Source organism: Chionomys nivalis, chromosome 25 (genome assembly GCF_950005125.1).
Source record: "Chionomys nivalis chromosome 25, mChiNiv1.1, whole genome shotgun sequence".
Classification (NCBI taxonomy): Eukaryota; Metazoa; Chordata; class Mammalia; order Rodentia; family Cricetidae; genus Chionomys; species Chionomys nivalis.
Genome location: NC_080110.1, coordinates 9,217,909 through 9,235,555, shown reverse-complemented (window position 1 = coordinate 9,235,555; position 17,647 = coordinate 9,217,909). Strand labels below are relative to the sequence as shown.

The 17,647-nt window shown below is 41.3% G+C and overlaps 1 protein-coding gene across 2 annotated transcripts in view; it reads left to right on the top strand.

Annotated features, from left to right (window-relative positions):
* Positions 1–17,647, top strand: part of Vezt (vezatin, adherens junctions transmembrane protein) — a 53,085-nt gene that overhangs the window by 17,616 nt on the left and 17,822 nt on the right. For both annotated transcript variants that reach the window (XM_057758171.1, XM_057758170.1), the window contains exons 2-5: positions 6,791–6,925; positions 8,708–8,797; positions 11,935–12,107; positions 14,556–14,831. In XM_057758171.1, the coding sequence (XP_057614154.1) occupies positions 6,791–6,925; positions 8,708–8,797; positions 11,935–12,107; positions 14,556–14,831 (674 nt within the window). The remainder of the gene's footprint in view (positions 1–6,790; positions 6,926–8,707; positions 8,798–11,934; positions 12,108–14,555; positions 14,832–17,647) is intronic.

Here is a 17,647-nt window from a genome sequence, read left to right as displayed (position 1 = left end):
TATTTTCTTAGTATCATTCCTCAGTATGAAAGTATCAATACATTTTTGGATTGTATTGTTAGAGAGTTTGGTTTTAATATTTGTTGAGTTGCTGATTAGATTTAAATTTTTAAAATAATGTTAAATGAATTTGACTTGCTATTAGGACAGAATTACAAAATTTTTCTGAAATGACCTGTACTACGTACTTCTGCTACTTTGTACTATTTGTTTATGTGAAGCAGCATTCTCAGTGTTGATGATAGTAAATCAAAATATCCGTCAACTCTGAAAAACGTTGAAGATGCTGTATGTGTCCTGCAATATCAAATAGTCATTCATGATTTCATTCTGTATAAGCTAGAATATCTATCTCATTCATGTACATAATCACTTAAAGTTTTATTAAATGGTAAAATTATGTCTACTAAGAACTTGTTTAAAATAAATTTATGACTTATTATCAGCAAACTATTCATCTCTTTTATATACCTATCTAATACTGGGTAAATGTGGGCAAGTGAGAATGGGATGCAAGTGGAAAAAGGCTTTCGTTTTTCTTTTATTGTTGTTGTTTTGGTTTTTTGAGATAGGGTTTCTCTGTGTAGCCCTGGCTGTCTTGGAATTCACCCTATAGACCAGGCTGGCCTCAAACTCACAGAGATCTGCCTGCCCCCGCCTCCGGAGTGCTGGGATTAAAGGTGTGCGCTACCACCAACCTGTAGGAAAAGCTTTGATAAGCCGTGACCGATGAGCACAGTTGTGGAGGATCGGTTCCATGGAGCCTTCTATCCTGCCCGTGGATAGCAAGGTCAGCAGACGCTCAGGTCCCTTATGCAAAATGAGGTAGTATTTGCATGTACCTTGTTCATATGCTCCAGTGTACTTTATACCTTGTCTAGACACTTAGGAACCGAATATATGGTGATACCATATGGTTGTACTGTGTGTTTACTGAGTGATGACAAGAAGAAAACGTCTCGCAATGTAGCAGACAGATGCCAGTTTTGTTTTCCTTTCTACCCATAGTTCTTTAAATCTGCAAGCGTAAAACCCATGGCTATAAAGAGCCGAGTCATTGACATTGATGTGTTTCTCATGTCAGTAGCTAAGGGAAATCACCCAGGAAGGAGCCACTTCTGAAGGAGGCAAGGTTTGCTTATAATACCTGCCTCTCCTAGTTTATACCTGTGACCCGGTCAGTCAGTCACACATTTCTTATCTTGATACTTCAACCGGAATCTTCTGATATGGGAATAGCTTTATTAGGAAACCAGAATTCACTTAAATTATATGAAATTCAAGTAGAAATAATCTACTAGTCCTGTAGCTCAGCTAGAATTCTTGCAGGTCTTACCTGTTGAAGTTAAGTGAGGGTATATAAAGAAATTCACCTTCTTGCTGCCCATGGTAAGCCTCGCACTCAGAAAACTCAAATAGGGTAGCCCTTCAAGTCTAAGGCCATCTACATGGAGAGACACTGTTCCAGGGTTAGGCTTTGCTCCCCGTTTTGTCCTTGGTAGGTTTTTGGATATGGCGTGTCATTAGGTTCATGACGGGAGTCTGAAATATTTATGTCATTCTAACGAGGCAGAAGACCATTGCCAGTTTCTCTCGCCATGCTGGTCTCAGCCAGTTTCGTGGCTCCTCTGCCATCTAGCACTTCAGCTGTATCCACCTCCAACCAATCTGCCAGTGGTTTAACGAGAGGGTTGGGCTCTATGGAGACATTGTGTCTGAACGTGGGGCACGAGGGTGGGGGTCAATATGAAGTGCCCTAAGGATAAGACCTGCATGAGCCATTTTCTTGAACTTTTTGTTCAGTTAAAAAAAGAATGGAGTTTATTGTCTGTTTTTATTTTTCTTACAAAAATATGCTTCGGTCACCAAAAAAGAAAAAAAAATTCTTAGCTCAACCCAAAACTCGTGGCTATTTTTCGCTTAGCAAAATTCTTTCGCTTAGCAAAATTCTTCCTGGTGCTCTGCTGTGTGTTGCCAGCTATGGTTTACAGGAAGAGTGAACCACAGGATTTCCTGAGGAGAAGCGCTCCCACATCCTGGGCCTGAGCTCTCCTATTCCATTTGGCAGCACTGATCCTCTCCAGGACTTCAGAGTTTCCAGTGTTAATGCTCTTTTTCTCCGCATAAAACAACCAAGACATGGGTGATTCTGTTTTGCCTGGACAAAGGGAGAGGGTTATGATAAGCAGACCATTTGCCCTACCTCCACATTTCCTTCCCAAAGTCACCATCAACATGTGATACTCATCATATGAAAAATAGGGCTTCCCATAGATGTGATTGGTTCTTAGACCTCAGGGCCCAAGACCTCCAAATAATAGTGGTTAGGACAGTTGCTGTGGGAACACTACCTCCTCATAAAAGAAAAAAATGCATTTTATATTGAATGATAAAGTTTGATGCTGACAGTTTCACCTTTTCCATGCTTACACAGTTCAGCAGTCAGAGTTTATGTTCTATACTGAGGGTAAGCTGTCGCTTGTCATGACCACTGTCTTTGTGTAGGGTTAGAAAAGACTGCTAACGTACTTCTTGCTTTCCATTTACCATCTATTTAAAGATCACTTTTCTTTTTATATTTCATTCAGTAGATTGCAAAACATAGGGGAAAGCGACAGCAGCCAGACAAGGCACAGCACATCGGACGCAAAACAGACCAACACAGCTGTCTGAAACCCCACTTCTGCAGCATCGAACACCCTCTTCTGACCTTCATGGGCATTCATACATGTGGTGCACAAACATACATGCAGAAAAAAAAACATACATATAAAAAAAAGAAATAAACCTTTTTTTTTTTTTTTTTGGTTTTTCGAGACAGGGTTTCTCTGTGGTTTTGGAGCCTGTCCTGGAACTAGCTCTTGTAGACCAGGCTGGTCTCGAACTCACAGAGATCCGCCTGCCTCTGCCTCCCAAGTGCTGGGATTAAAGGCGTGCGCCACCACCGCCCGGCTAGAAATAAACCTTTTAAAAACATTTTACAAGAGCTCTCTTACCCCAATTACAGTAATGAGGTTGCCAAATATGTCAATACACTCTTATTAATATTTTTCACTTGGATTTTTTGTTAAATACATTGCTTACATTATTGCTCCTAATGAATTTATTGCTATTTTTAAATAAAGCAGGTATTTTAATTTTTTCCCTTCAAATTTCTCATGTGATGAATGCCAATAAACAGTATATAGAGAAGACAGTCTTTGGGTTCTTCAGTTTTTAAAGCTAGAAAGTTCTTTTGTTTGAGAAGGGAGTAAATTGTTTGGGGCTTTTTTGAAACATGGTCTCATGTAGCCCAGGCTAGCGTCAAACTTGCTATGTTGCTAAAACTAGTCATGAACTCATGATCCTCCAGCCTCTACCTCCCAAGTACTGTGGTTACAGCTTGCACCAGTGTTTGGCTTCAAGGGGTCTGGACTTTGAGACCCACTGATGAAGAGGTAGTTTCCTGAGAGCTATCAGATAATGTCTAGGTTATTTAACAGTTTAAGAAAAAAATAGCACATTAGCCCCAAACCTTTTTAAAGAATTAACGTAGAGCTGGAAAGATGGCTCAGTGGTTAAGAGTCCTTACTTCTCTTGCAGAGGTCTTGGGTTTGATTACCAGCACCCAGGTGGTGGCTCACAATCACCTGTATCTTCACTTCCAGAGGATCCAGTGTCCTTTCTGGCCCCTGTAGGCTTCTGTACTCAGGTGGTACATATAAACTCACACAAGCACACACCTATCCACATAAATCTTAAAAATACATACTTTTTAAAAATTAACGTAAGTCAGGTGGTGGTGGTGGTTCATGCCTTTAATCCCAACACTCGGGAGGCAGAGGCAGGTGGATCTCTGTGAGTTGGAGACCAGCCTGGTCTACAAGAGCTAGTTCCAGGACAGGCTCCAAAGCCACAGAGAAACCCTGCCTCGAAAAACTAAAAAAAAAAAAAAAAAGATTTTGCCACAAAGTTAGCTGTGTCAAAGTTGTCTGTACCAAACATATGTCACTCATGCCCAACCCAAGCAATACCTTCCCTGGAGTTCCTTCATGTGCCTGATATATACGTGACAGTGACAGGCGCTGTCACCGAGGATTCCCCCAAACCAACGTTTTCTGGTTATACCAATTCTGTGTAGACCCTCCTCCACTAGCCACAACCCGCAGCGCCTGTAACCAGTGGTTCCTTGAGCCTTAAAACCCTTCCTTGCCCTAACCCTCTGAGTATGTCCACTATGCCACATGAGCACCTCAGATTCCAACCCTCTGAGGAGGTCCACCATGCCACATGAGCACCCCAGATTCCAACCCTCTGAGGGGGTCCCACCATGGCACAGAGCACCCCAGATTCCAACCCTCTGAGTATGTCCACCATGGCACAGAGCACCCCAGATTCCAACCCTCTGAGTATGTCCACCATGGCACATGAGCACCCTAGATTTCGATACTTTGCTATTCCTGAGTAAACCAGAGTGCTTTTGGAGAATCAGTTTCTTTCCTGCCCACCTTAGCTTGACAGCTCTGTTGCTGGCTTTGTGCTGTCTCTAACACTGATTTTCTAACAGATTTTGATGTTCTTGTTTGTTTTTTAAGATTTGGATATTTCACTGAATGGTATCAAGGCTTTAAAAAAAAGATTTGTTTATTTTGTGTGTCTGAGTGTTTTTATATGGATATCTGTTTACCAAGCGCATGCCTGGTGTCTGCAGAGGTCAGAAGAGGGTGTCAGATCCCCAAGACCTGGAGTTATGGACAATAGTAAGCTGCCGTGGTGGCTGCTGGGAAACAAGCCTGGGTCCTCTGCAGGAACACAAGTCTCTTAACTGCAGAGCCATCTCTCTACCTCTCAAAGTTTGTTTATTTCTTGGTTTTACTTTATATATGAGGATGTTTTGCATGTATTCATGTATGTGATTGTTGGATTCCCTCACACTGGGGTTACACATAGTTGTTAGTCACCATGTGGGGCTCTGGAAATCAAACTCAGCTCATGTGCAGGAACAGTAAGTCTTAACCCCGAGCCATACCTCTAGCCCCTTAAGAAGTTTTTTTAAGTTTTAAGCATGTTGCCCAATTTTTACTTTAGAAAAGTTCGAAGGTTAAAATTAATTTTTGCTACTGATCCATGGTAAGCTTCTCAATAAATTTTCATCTGATAGTAGCAGTATGTTTCTGTTTAATGGAATTGGGGAGATTTGGTGTTGTGTGACAAAACTTTTCCTGGGGAAACACCACACAAGTCTGCTCATCCCAAATAGGGAGCCCATGGCAGACCGAAGTAGTTTTTGGGGAACTGACACATTTTATTGAGTTACTTATAAGAGTATGGGTGAGGGGCTCCTTACAGGGACAGAAATGGCTCATGGACAGCGGCGTCACCAAAGCCCGCCACTGCAGGGGTGACAGCTCACAGAGCGGGAACCTGGAGCACACTGCACAGGCTGCAGGCAGCTCGCCGGGTTGGCGCTTTCCTTCCCAGCTGCCTCAGGTGGTCTAAAGCTCTCCAGACATCTTGACTGGTGTCAGCTTCTCCCCCAGTCTGGTCTCAGCGTGTTCTTATAGCTTTGCTCATCTAGGAGTCTTCTCTGCAGCTCGGCTTTATTTGCCTGCGAGGGAGTCACTGCTTTTACCGCTTTCTCTGGTCTAGTGAATTCGGTCAGTTTTGGGGACTTCCTGAATATATGTTGAGTTCTTTGCCTCCTTGCTTAGAGAGCTTCCCCACAAAGTACAATGTGTTAGTCTTGGAGGAAACTGTTACACAACGCCTGGGGCCAGGGCCAAGGCTCTCTGTTCTGTAACTTATGCCCTTTCCATAAAACTTACAAAAAGGTGCATGCCAGGTACTGTTCTAAGTGCTTCCTGGGTTTGTTGTTTTGTTTTGTTTTTGAGACACAGTCTCACTATGTAGACCAGGTTGGTTTAAAACTCAAGAGATCACCTGCCTCTGCTTCCCAAGCACTGGGAGTAAAGGTGTGCACCACCATGTTGAGACCTGCATTTGGTGTAAGTAGCCTGTCCTTTGGGAGACAGCTGAAGCATCCGTGGTTTGTAAATTACCACAGATACTTAGCTAGTAATAGTCAGAGTTAGAAACTGATACTTAGCTAGTAATAGAGTTAGAAACTGAACTTAAGCTTTGCTTCCAGAAGTTTTTTTTCTTCTTCTGGGAAACGTGGGGTGTTATATCACTCCCGATGTCAGTGTTTGTGTTGTTACCACTGTGACCTCATGCTTATTTTAAACCAACCTCTCTCATCTCTGCATTATCTAATATGTGAACGAGGACTTTCCTAAAGTAACTTGAGTTGTTTGTAGTGTCAAGTATGGTGGGTAATAGGCATGGTAGTGCTAAACAAAGTAATAAGCGTGTTATGTATAACATTACACATAAAATTGTAATGAATGTATTTAATTCTTGGCTTTAAATTGTAACTGTTTCACTCCAGGTCCTCTTAGCAGTTATCAGTAGCCAGCACCGCCTGTTTGGAATGCTCTACTTAAAGACAACAAAAATTTGGATTTAAAAATTGCTTAAATCTATTTTTAATTTTGAGTTCATTTTTCTTGCTAGTGCTCACTCAAAAAATGTGTGTCTGTTTAGAGCTTTTCCTTTTTGGGTCTTTTCGTTGCATGTTGGTTGATTTATTTGGTGTTTAGTGGGACTTTAATTAGCATATCATTTCAGTTTTCATAAGAGAAGCCATAAAAATGTGGCATAAGCTGATATTCAGGTGTGATTCTGAATTTGATCCTAAAACTTTGGAAACATCAGTGATCTTAAGATTTGCCTTGTCTCCTGTTTCTTTCAGAACTCTCCCCTTTACCAGTACTTACAGGATTTGGGACACACAGATTTTGAAATATGTTCTTCTTTGCCACCAAAAACAGAAAACTGCTTGCTGACAGAGGGACCTCACAAACCTCCTGCAAGAGCCCTACCAAAAGTAAGGAAGCATGCTCCACTTTTCTGCCTTCATCTTTTATTTTTACTTTAATGATTAAAATACCCTCTAAGGCCAGAGATGTAGCTCAGTGGTAACTGCTTGCCCAGCGTGAGAGGCCCTGAGTTCAATTCCTCCTCACGCTGATAAGACTTCCTTATTTCACTGATAGGATACAGCTGTCAAAGATAAACCTCAGTCTTTCTGCTGCTCTGGAATGTTTTGTGAGCAGGTTGTATGAACAGAGCAAATAAAAATGATTTGAGAGTTAGCATATATTACTTCTTAAATATTGAAATTATCTGAAGAGAATCAAAGAAATGTACTAAAACCTTAGTTGGAACTTTGCCAGTGATAGTTCTCTCTTAAGTGGCATGTTCATTAAATCATTTTGGTTTGTTTTTTAATTCCCTTTTCTACACTGACAACTTGCAAGAATCAGTTCTCTCCGCTGTGGGTTCTGGGGACCGAACTCAGGTGGTCCTGCTTGGCAGCAAGAGGCCTTATTGGCTGAGCCATCTTGCCAGCCAATTTCTGTTGTTCTTTGGGGTTGTTTCTGTTTTGGTGCTGTGGCTTAAACATGGCTCTTCTTTATACCAAGCAGACATTCTACCATCGGCTTGTACACACATACACACACACACACACACACACACACAGCCCCACCGGGTTTTTGGGGTTTTTGTTTTCTGTAAACTTAGGTGTAAAAGTTGAACGGTTAGGTGCCATTGCATGGCAGTATACCAAGATGTTTCTGGTGATGTTTAAGCCCTGGGCCCTGACCACACTCCCAAGTACCCTCAACCCAGCAGAATGTGACAAATCTCTGGAAATGCAAAAGGCCCAAGCCAAGGGGTTGACCTTAAGATCCTGGCTTAAATGGAAGTATCTGCTTTAATGGCCCTGAACACCATACCACGACACATCTACTTTGACTCAACTCATACAATATCAGCAAATATCTATCCCAACTTCCAGCCCACTCTCCAGAACTCCCTCTTACAAGTCAGGTAGAATCGGGTTTTGTGTTTTCAAAACAACAGGTTGGGTGAGACGAATCCCAGAGAAGTTGGACCCAACATTTAATATCTTGTGTTAAGTTTGTCAAGGAAGCCTCTCTGTTCTTGCATAAAGAAATAGTCTGTTAATCATGGAAGCAAATGAACATTTTATGGAGTCAGTACATCTTCTAAGTTTCTTTAAATCTCTTTATCTCTCCAGCCCTACTAACTGGTTATAACCTGCATTTACTGGTATGTTCAGGGAATGGGGCTGTTAAGATAAATTACATATTTAATTGATTCATTAATAAAAGTTCTGGTACATGACAGTTTTTATAAAAGGAATAAAATGTCTTTCTGCTTTATTATTTTATAACATAATATTAGTACTGAGAATTTGTACCGTGCTATATAATTTCATTCTTAAATAAATATAATTGTCCTGTTAATGCAGTCTTCCCAAGATAAATGCACTACATTGTGGTGACTTCTGACTGGTTTTTTAAAAATCAGATTTACAGACTTTGTTTCGATTCATTAATTAAAACTCCAGTTTAAGGACCCAGGAAAGTAATTCCAAATATAAATTCTAGGTCATTCTGTTTCACAGCTAAAAGGGGAAATAAACAAGGAGACTGTGACACACTGACACTAGTGTATAACCTAAACAAGGGTTTTTTATTTTTGTTAAAAATTCTAGTTACTTAGAGGTAAGTTGTTTAGTTTTCCTGCCTTTTGAGTGTATTTAATTAATAATTCTACACATATGATTCATAATCTTTAGCAAGGCATCCTGTTCAAGCTGGCAGAAAGCATCAAGAGCTGGACGTTTTCCTCTCAGTACAGTAAGAAGGATGACTTACTCCACAAGTTGGTGAGTGTCTGCTGGCTTTCCTCGGCTTTGTTCTCTCTCCAGGGTCCTGCAGAACAGGCAGCACTGAAGGATCAAAATCTGTTTTGCTATGGCCTTGCTGTGATCTGTGATCGGTCTTTATTAGACATTCACTACAGTAACTGGGTTCTTCAAAGGGGCCTTGCTGGTACTGTTCCTATTTCTTAGAAAAGGTAGCCAGTGTTCTGGTGTTACTGAGGCCTTGCTTATTAGACTGTTAGTTTATTGCCATCTCCATCATTGGCAGGTATTCCTCTTAGGAAGGAAGGAAAGAAATTAATGCACCGATTGGCACCAGCTCAATCCTGCGGGACTGTAAATCACACTTCCCAGAGTCAGTACTGATGCCTTCTCTGGTTCCTGTAAACCTCCCTCCCCACCTCTGTCCGTCTCATTCTCTCTCTGCTGCAGTGTATCTCTTGCTTAGCCCTGCCTCTAGAGAGGTGCAGTCAGCCTTACAACCTACCAGTGTAGCATCCATGCAGTATATCTAGAATGTTCAGCGTGCTAAATTCTCTTGGTTCTCAGAGATGTCATTAGCTTGCAGGTGAGCAAGTGTTAGGATTCTCCGCTGGTCTGTGACCCAAAGAATTATCCATCTTTTTAAACTAACTCTTATAATGCAGTCATTTACAGAACGTGATAAAATGCTTTCACATTTTGATTGGATACTCCAAACCACATTATAAGATTTGATCTGTTGTACCAGTGAGAGAAAGCCAAGATTTAGTCAGCTTTGCCTAATCACTTTTTTTTAAAATATTTATTTATTTATTTATTCTGTATACAATATTCTGTCTGTGTGTATGTCTGCAGGCCAGAAGAGGGCACCGGACCTCATTACAGATGGTTGTGAGCCATCATGTGGTTGCTGGGAATTGAACTCAGAACCTTTGGAAGAGCAGGCAATGTTCTTAACCACTGAGCCATCTCTCCAGCCCCTGCCTAATCACTTTTTAAGTGAATTGTCCAAGAATGTCCAGCAAGGAAATGCTGTTTCCCTGTGGTGGAATTTTTCCCTGTTTTCTCTCAGTCTGTGGCAATCTTTTCAGGAACCTATCTAGCTTTTCATCCTATTAGACCTTATTTCCTTTGCCAGCCTAGTAACAATTACCTGTGCTTATGTTTGGTATGTGTTAGATTATGTTGCATAAGCATAACATGTTTTTTGGCTCTTTAATTATTTCATATGTGCTAATACACATAATACTTTCTATAGAAACTCTTTATGATTTACAGATGTCGACATATTTCATCTTATGAAGTAGGTACTGTTGTTTACCCCCTTTGCAGAGAAGGAAATTAGCACTGAGAAGTCATCAACTTGCTAAGCTATAGAGCACAGCAGGCATCTATAAATATCATTAATGTACTGTACATTCCAAAAACGGTAAGAAAGGATCTTGAAAATCTCACTCACCATATGGCAATGATAAATGTTTGAGAAGATAGATATGTCTCATCTGACGTGAGCATACCACAATATGTATGTATCTAAACTCTCATGGAGACCCATTAATTTTATGTTGTTTTGTTTTACTTTGCTTCTGATTTCGTTTCATTTTTGTGTGACGGTCTTACTCTGTAGCCCAGGATAGCCTAGGGCTCACTAAATAGCACACCCTCACCTCAGAAATCTGGCTGTCCTCCTGTTCCAACCTTCCAAGTGCTGAGATTTCAAGCCTAAGTCACCATGCCCTCCCTAAGTTTATGTTCTTAAACTTTAAGTTTATGTTGGTTTGCCTATTACTTAAGCAAACCAGGGCCAGAAAGATGGCTCCTGAGGTCAAGGCCCTCGCTGTCATGCCTGATAGTCTGAGGTTGATCCTAGGACCTGTACAGTGGAAAGAAGCAGTGGCCTCCTCTGAGTTGTCTTTTGATCTCCTTGTGTACTCACATGTGAATTTGAAATATACAATTAATAAATTGAATTTTAAAAGTTTAAATAAATAAACTAAACCAACAACTTCCAAAGACTTACGCTTTGAGCTGAGGATTGTGAAAGTTACTCATCGCTGTGAGTGCTCACCGTAGGCCACTGTGAGAACTGACTGACTGTTTAGATGCCGCTGCCTTGGCTCACCCTCTGCAGTGCTCCCTGTTGACAGCAGATTCCACTCCCACGGACTAGACAGGCTTTCTGTCCGCTGCAGCCTTCCCTCTGCCCCGTCACTTCTCCTCATGCTTTAGACGAGCTCGGCTTCCCTCTTGTATTCGCTCTGACTTCTGTGTCTCTTCTGTAGCAGCTTCTGCCCCTCTTCGGTGTAGAGACTTAGAGGCCGGGGGATGACTGGGTGACAGAGCACTTGCCTGGCATGCCTGAGGTGTGATCTTCAGCACTTCTGGAGGAAGACATGGAATCTTGTTCTTTTTTGTGTCTTCAGTGTCTGAGTGTTCATTTTCAGAAGGCCTCGGTCCCTCTATAAATCTCTTAGATTCTGGCTATATTGATAAATCTCTTAGATTCTGGCTATATTAGTCACTTTCCTATTGCTGTCACGAATTTAATTCAGCTTATGGTTTTAGAGGGCTAAAATTCATGACAAGGTTCACATCTTGATCCTCAAGCAGGAGGTAGAAAGTCCAGTGAAAATGGCCCAAATCTTTTGAGACCTCAAAGCTCATCCCCAGTGATACACCTCCAACAGTGTTATACTCCCCAATCCTTCCCAAACAGTTCTACCAACTGGGGACTAAGTGTTCAAAGATAGGAGCCTACGGGGCCATTCCCATTCAAATCTCCACACTGGCTCTATTGGTGCAGTGTCCATGGTCAGCATCCTTTGTATTATGTTTTCTATGTATATTGTAGTTTTCACATTGCATACCAGTAATTTAACCAAACAGGCATAAGTGACTAAGTTTATTGATCTGTATTACTTTATATCTCATTACTACAAATTTACTTTTCACATCTAGTAGCTTAATAATGTCCATCTCAATCTCTGTTTTCTCTTTACAGTGAAAGTACCTGTCACACTAAGGAGAGGTTGAATTGTTGTTTCTTCTAGGATTCTACTTTGTAAATAAATACCTGCAGCTGTACTTATATTAAACTTAGCATTTAATGCAGTCTTACCTATGTATTAATTCATCTCCTCCTCTGTTTTGGTGGCAAGGACACTGGATTCCGACTGGACTCACTACATATCATCCTGCAGCAGGAAGTCCTGCTACAAGAGGATGTGGAGCTAATTGAGCTACTTGATCCCAGCATCCTGTCTGCAGGGCAACCTCAACAGGAAAATGGACACCTTCCAACACTCAGCTCCCTGGCAACCCCTAATGTTTGGTACTGTCCGGAAAACATTTCTATTTTGTCTGCTTACATGTAGAATATTGACAGAAGAAATCTACCATAGTATTCTCTATTGTAAAGGCCTTATGAACATTCCATATATTATAATTACAGCAAATATAGTGATATGTCAGAGATTAAAAACAGAACCAAAGTTCTGGGGGAAATTACCATGTAATTAGTTGTATGCTTAGCAACTCAACTGTCAGGGATAAATATACCAAAATATCAGTACCACAGTGCAGTGTGCGTGTCAGCCCTAGTCAGCTAGTATCATGGCTGTGTCACAGAGGTACTAATGGCTGGGACATAGAGATAAAACAGTAGTTATTGTTGTCTTGGCTGAGAAGAGATCATAAGTGACAATGACTTGAACTATTTCAACTTGGGAAGTTGAAACAGGAGAATCACAGGCTCCCAGGAGTTAGGGGCCAGCCTGGGTAACATAGCAATGACCTTGTGTCAAAAAACTAAAACAGTCCTGAAATCTTTCAGCTACTGGAAAGATTTGAGTATAATGCAAAAGTCCTAGGTAGCAATGTATCTTAAAATAGTTTTTTCAATAAGGAAAAGATAAATACTAAAAGATTTTCTGTATGTACAATTGTGTATGGGAATTGTTGATGCCTTTCTCCTGTTTTTATTATGTATGACAGAGAAGGGATGAATGAATCAAATGTACAAAGTCACTGCCCAAATTATTCCAGTTACATAAGTGGCTAGGCTAACTGTCCTGTGTTCTGAATCCCTTTCCTGTCACGTTGTAATGGATAGCCAAGTGTGTTTCCAAGCCAGAAGTCACTGAAATACCATCATGAAAAATAAACATTCTTCTCTTTAAAAATAGAAGAATTTGCCTGGCACAGTGCTGTGGAGTCCCACAAGTGTGATTAGAGTGTAGGCTACTAAGACACTTGCTTGAACCCAAGAGTTCAAGACCAGCCTAGACTACACAGTGAAGACCTTGTCTCTAAAAGACCCACAAAATAGATATTTATTATTACAAGTATGTATATAAGCAAATTGAACCATAGATGTTATGTATTTATAGGGCTAGAGACAGCATTTGCTAAATGTTTGTTTGCCATGCAAGCATGAGGACCTAAGTTCAGTCCCAGAACCAACCACATTTTAAAAAGCTTGGCATGGCAGCATATGTTTGTAATGCCACTGTTGGGGAGGCAGCTGTTGACAGGCAGCATAGCCTGCCTGGGAAGATTAAAAACAAAAAACAGAATGGGCCAGTTGTGATGGTGCATGCCTGTAATCCAGACATTCAGGAGGTAGAGGCAGATGGATCTCTCTAAGTTCAAGGCCAGCTTGGTCTACATAGCAAATAGCTTTTACTAAAAGTAATAGATTCTAGAAGAAGTTAGGGCTCCAGACTGGGAGGTGGCTCAGTGGGTAAAGTGCTTGCCACACCAGCGTTGGTGCCTGCGTCCAGGTCCCTGACACCCACATGAAGTCTAAGAGCCAGGTGTGGTGGGTGGTGTGCAGCTGCCCTGGCAATGGGGGGTGGAGATGAGCAGGCCCGGAGGCCGTGCTGGCCAGTGTAGGCAGAATGGTGCGCTTCAGGTGCAGAGAAAGACCCTGCTTCAGAAAGTAAGAGCCACCTGCAACACACAGGAAGCATTCTCACAGGACTGAGCGTGCCTGTACCTCCGAGGATTGCTGATGCTGTTTTCACGGATGCGTAGATGCACTCACCTGTGCTTTTGTCTTATGTGTACACATTTCACCAAAGTTTTCATTGTTTAATTGATTCAAATAAAAATTTGATGCACACCTTTATTTCCATTAATGTAGTACAGAAGTACAGGGCTTATCTACTTCATGATCTATGGCAAAAATGTTTTTTCAAACTAGTAATGATTATTAAATTAGATGACCATTCAGTTATCAACTGTGTTTTATTGCTGTTGTTTTGACTTTGATCTTTTAGCGACAAGGTTTTATTGTGTAGCTTATTTATATGCAGCCCCCTAGGTGCTTCAATTGTGGGCATGCACCACAGTGCCTGCAGGTAAAGCACAGGCTGCCTGTGCAGAATATGGTTTCTGTGCAAAAAGCTTTGGGTAAAACAAACTCAAACTATCTTTGAGATTCTAGTTTTCTTTTAAATCTGATCTGTAAAATTGGGTTGTTAATTTGTAATTTGCATGTTAAATACTGAACTTTTTAAACCAGTTATAAACAACACTTCTTGCAAGTGCCCTTTACCTAAATTCACCAGCCAGATTTTAATACCTAGGCAGCATTAGCCGACATGCTCAATGTTGAAAACTATTCCACATCACTATGTGTACCACATTTTAAAAGTATTGCTTCATAAAGACACTAGCATTTTGTTTTAGTAAACTGAAATCTGTCATTATTTCTGCCAGCTCAAGTAGCCGACCTCTCTCTCGTCTGACAGCGTCTTCTTGGTTTCTGTGTTTGCAGGGATGCCTCACTGCTACTTGCCTTCATTAGTTTGCTCATTATGCTTCCCACGTGGTGGACTGTGTCTTCATGGATGGTATGGGGAATAATTCTGTTTCTTTACTCGATCATGCGGGCTTTGAAACTATGGAGGACAGCCAAGCTGCAAATGACTCTGAGAAAATATAGGGCCCGTTTGGAAGACATGGCAGCAAATAGCCGAGCCTTCACTAACCTTGTGAGAAAGTCCTTGCGTCTTATTCAAGAAACCGAAGTCATTTCCAGGGGATTTACTCTGTGAGTTCATTTCTCACTTTATTTTTTTAATGATTCTGTTCTGCTATTTACTTTAAGGAGAATATCTTGTTTTTATTTCTACGTTACAGTTATGGCAGGGAAGTCCACGTAGTCTGTTAATGAAGGGACAAAGTCATTATATGCTAGATGGATGTGTAGTAGGGCTTTGTTTTGTGGAAAACGTTTTGAGAACCATAGTGGCTCTGGCCTGTTACTGTGTGACTGGGTGAGACAGTGACAGCATTTAACCCTGGACTGCATGCCGTGGCGACCCAGGAGATGTGTGCTTCCTTACTCCCTACCAGAAGCCTCATTGCCCAGTTCAGATGGCAGACGTATCTAATGTGATTTCACGTTAAAATCTAAACATATGTTAGTAACACTCCCTGGGTAACCACCAGCAGCTGCTGAAGCACTAGACCTCCGAGTATCCTGTTAATAACGATGCTGCATGTTCCCCTGAGAAACTGAATGGTTAGCAGTCTAGCTGTCAGTGCTTATGCTCCAGGACATGCTGGAGCTTACTAAAAGGAGAATTGCAGGACTAGGGCGATGGCTCAGCAGGTAAGAACATTTGCGCAAACATAAGGGCTTGAGTTCACATCCCTAGCACCTCTGTTAAAAACCCGGCATGGTATAGCTGTCACTGCAGTGCCGCAGGGGAGTGGGGACAGGGGCATTGCTGAGGCTTACTGGGATTCATGATAGAACTGTCTCAGCAGGACCTTGGCCTCCCGAGTACCCTGGCATCTCTATCTACGTAGACAAGTGTCTACATCACTTAGCGCACACAGGGCAGCTGTGTTCCATGTGCTGTGCTAATCAGTTTCCCATACAACTAGAGGTATTCATCTTATCTGACTTCAGAAGCCCATTTCCAATACACTAGGCTACCTACAAAATGCTCACAAATGACAGTTAGGGATAGACTATAGTATATTCAATAATTTATGTAATTTTTAAATGTTTTAATTAGCACATATCATACAGTGAGTTTCATTGTGACATTTTCATACATATATATAACCATATTGCCGTCCCGTCACCTCTCTTTTCCCCTTTCCACTATATAACATTTTTCTCTTGCCATTTATAGTTAGGAAAAGTCAGTCTGCAGTGAACAATAATTGCTTTAACTTAGTTGAGGTTGGAAGACAGTAAAATTCAGGAGAGAGACACCTTTTGTAGCCTCTGCGTCATTCACTGTGCTCTAGGCTAATACTTCATCTGGCCCTAAAGGCTCTATCTGGACAGTTGTGGGGTCACCATGGTCTTCACGCCCTGCGCTCCTCATAACAATCCTGAGAGTATAGATGACGTGGAAGAACCTCAACCTCATGCCTTCTGTGCTCGGTGCAAAGCCTGACAATCCTGTGCATGTTGTCCTTCCGCTAGGTTAGGTTCAGTTCTTGCCAGTCAATAGCAAATTTTGAGTTGCTTGTCAAATTTTAAAAATTAAAACAGTCACGCCTAAATTAAGTGGTAATTCCTTCTCATTGTCAACATAACAGCGTTTTCTGGAGAGGCCTGAGTGGTAAGTGGCTATGTGCCCAACCAGTGCTTAGACACACGTGTGTGCAAGGCGCTATGACTTGTCAGTTTTCTGACTTTTACCCATATCTGTTCCATGGACTTAACATGAAAAGGTAAAGTGGGCCATTAAGCATGGCTCCCCACCCCTCTCATGCCTTTGTGCCATCAGGTGACAGGTGGGTAAAGACAAGTGTTGGAAGAAGTCATTTCACTGTTTCCATCTAACTGGACACTGGGCTGAAAAGTGGCAAGCGACCTTGCCTCACGGTGTCTTAGAAATATTTCCATCTGTAAAATGGATTCAGCAAAGCCCAAGCCCTAATGCTTCATGGTTTGTTTCTGCCTCAGTGTTTCCTTCTAGCAACTAATTTTCGCCTTTCTTTCTTGTGTTCCCTTACTTAAAATTAAGTCTGTCCATCTTTGTCCATATATTTTACACTGTCAACATTCTAGTTCAATGTCTGTACTGTAGATTTGTGGTTTTATGAAGAAGGTTTACAAATGCTGACATTTTGTCTTGCCATTGGAGGAGGTTACTGATCAGAATAGTCCAGCTTACTCTCAGTCATGAAGTAGCGCATCTCTTGTCGGTGCTGCAAATGCTTTCCATTGGCCTAGGGAAAGCCATGAATGTGAGAGCTCAAGAGCAGCTGGCTTGCCGCATCGTAACCCTTCCTTTGCCTTTCTGCTTGCATTCCCCTGTTGGCCACTGGTCCTGTTGCCTTTCTGCCTCCCCTACTTGATTGTGAGTAGGTAAGTGCCAGTGGCAGCAGGTGGGTAAGTAATTCTGCCTACTTTTATGGACGTACAGATGGATTTATGTATGGTAGTTAAGTGCTCTGTACACGTGACCAAAGAAGTGATCAGTGAACATAATGTAGATGCATATTAAGCATGAGAAAGTGTTGATAATTAAGCCCTTCATAGAACCTGTAGATGTGGAGTTTTGAAACTGTAAAGTAGTTCTACTGTAGTGTATTTTATCTTTATGTAGAAAGCCATAAATTCTTACAGAAATGGTCCTCACCTCTAGTCTATGTCAATTAAAATTCATGTTCTATATATTTGACTAAATATTCTATGAGCTTTTAAATTTTCAGTTGTTTTTTGTTTTGTTTGTGTATTTTAGTGGTTTGTCATGTATCAAGAAAAAGGAGGCAAAACCTGATTTGAGATACTTAGAATAATTTTAAGAAAGAATTTTTCTCTAAGTTTAATAGAATATAGATTTAGGAAACACAAACTTTAGGACACCTGTACAGTTGTATCACATTTTACTTTTC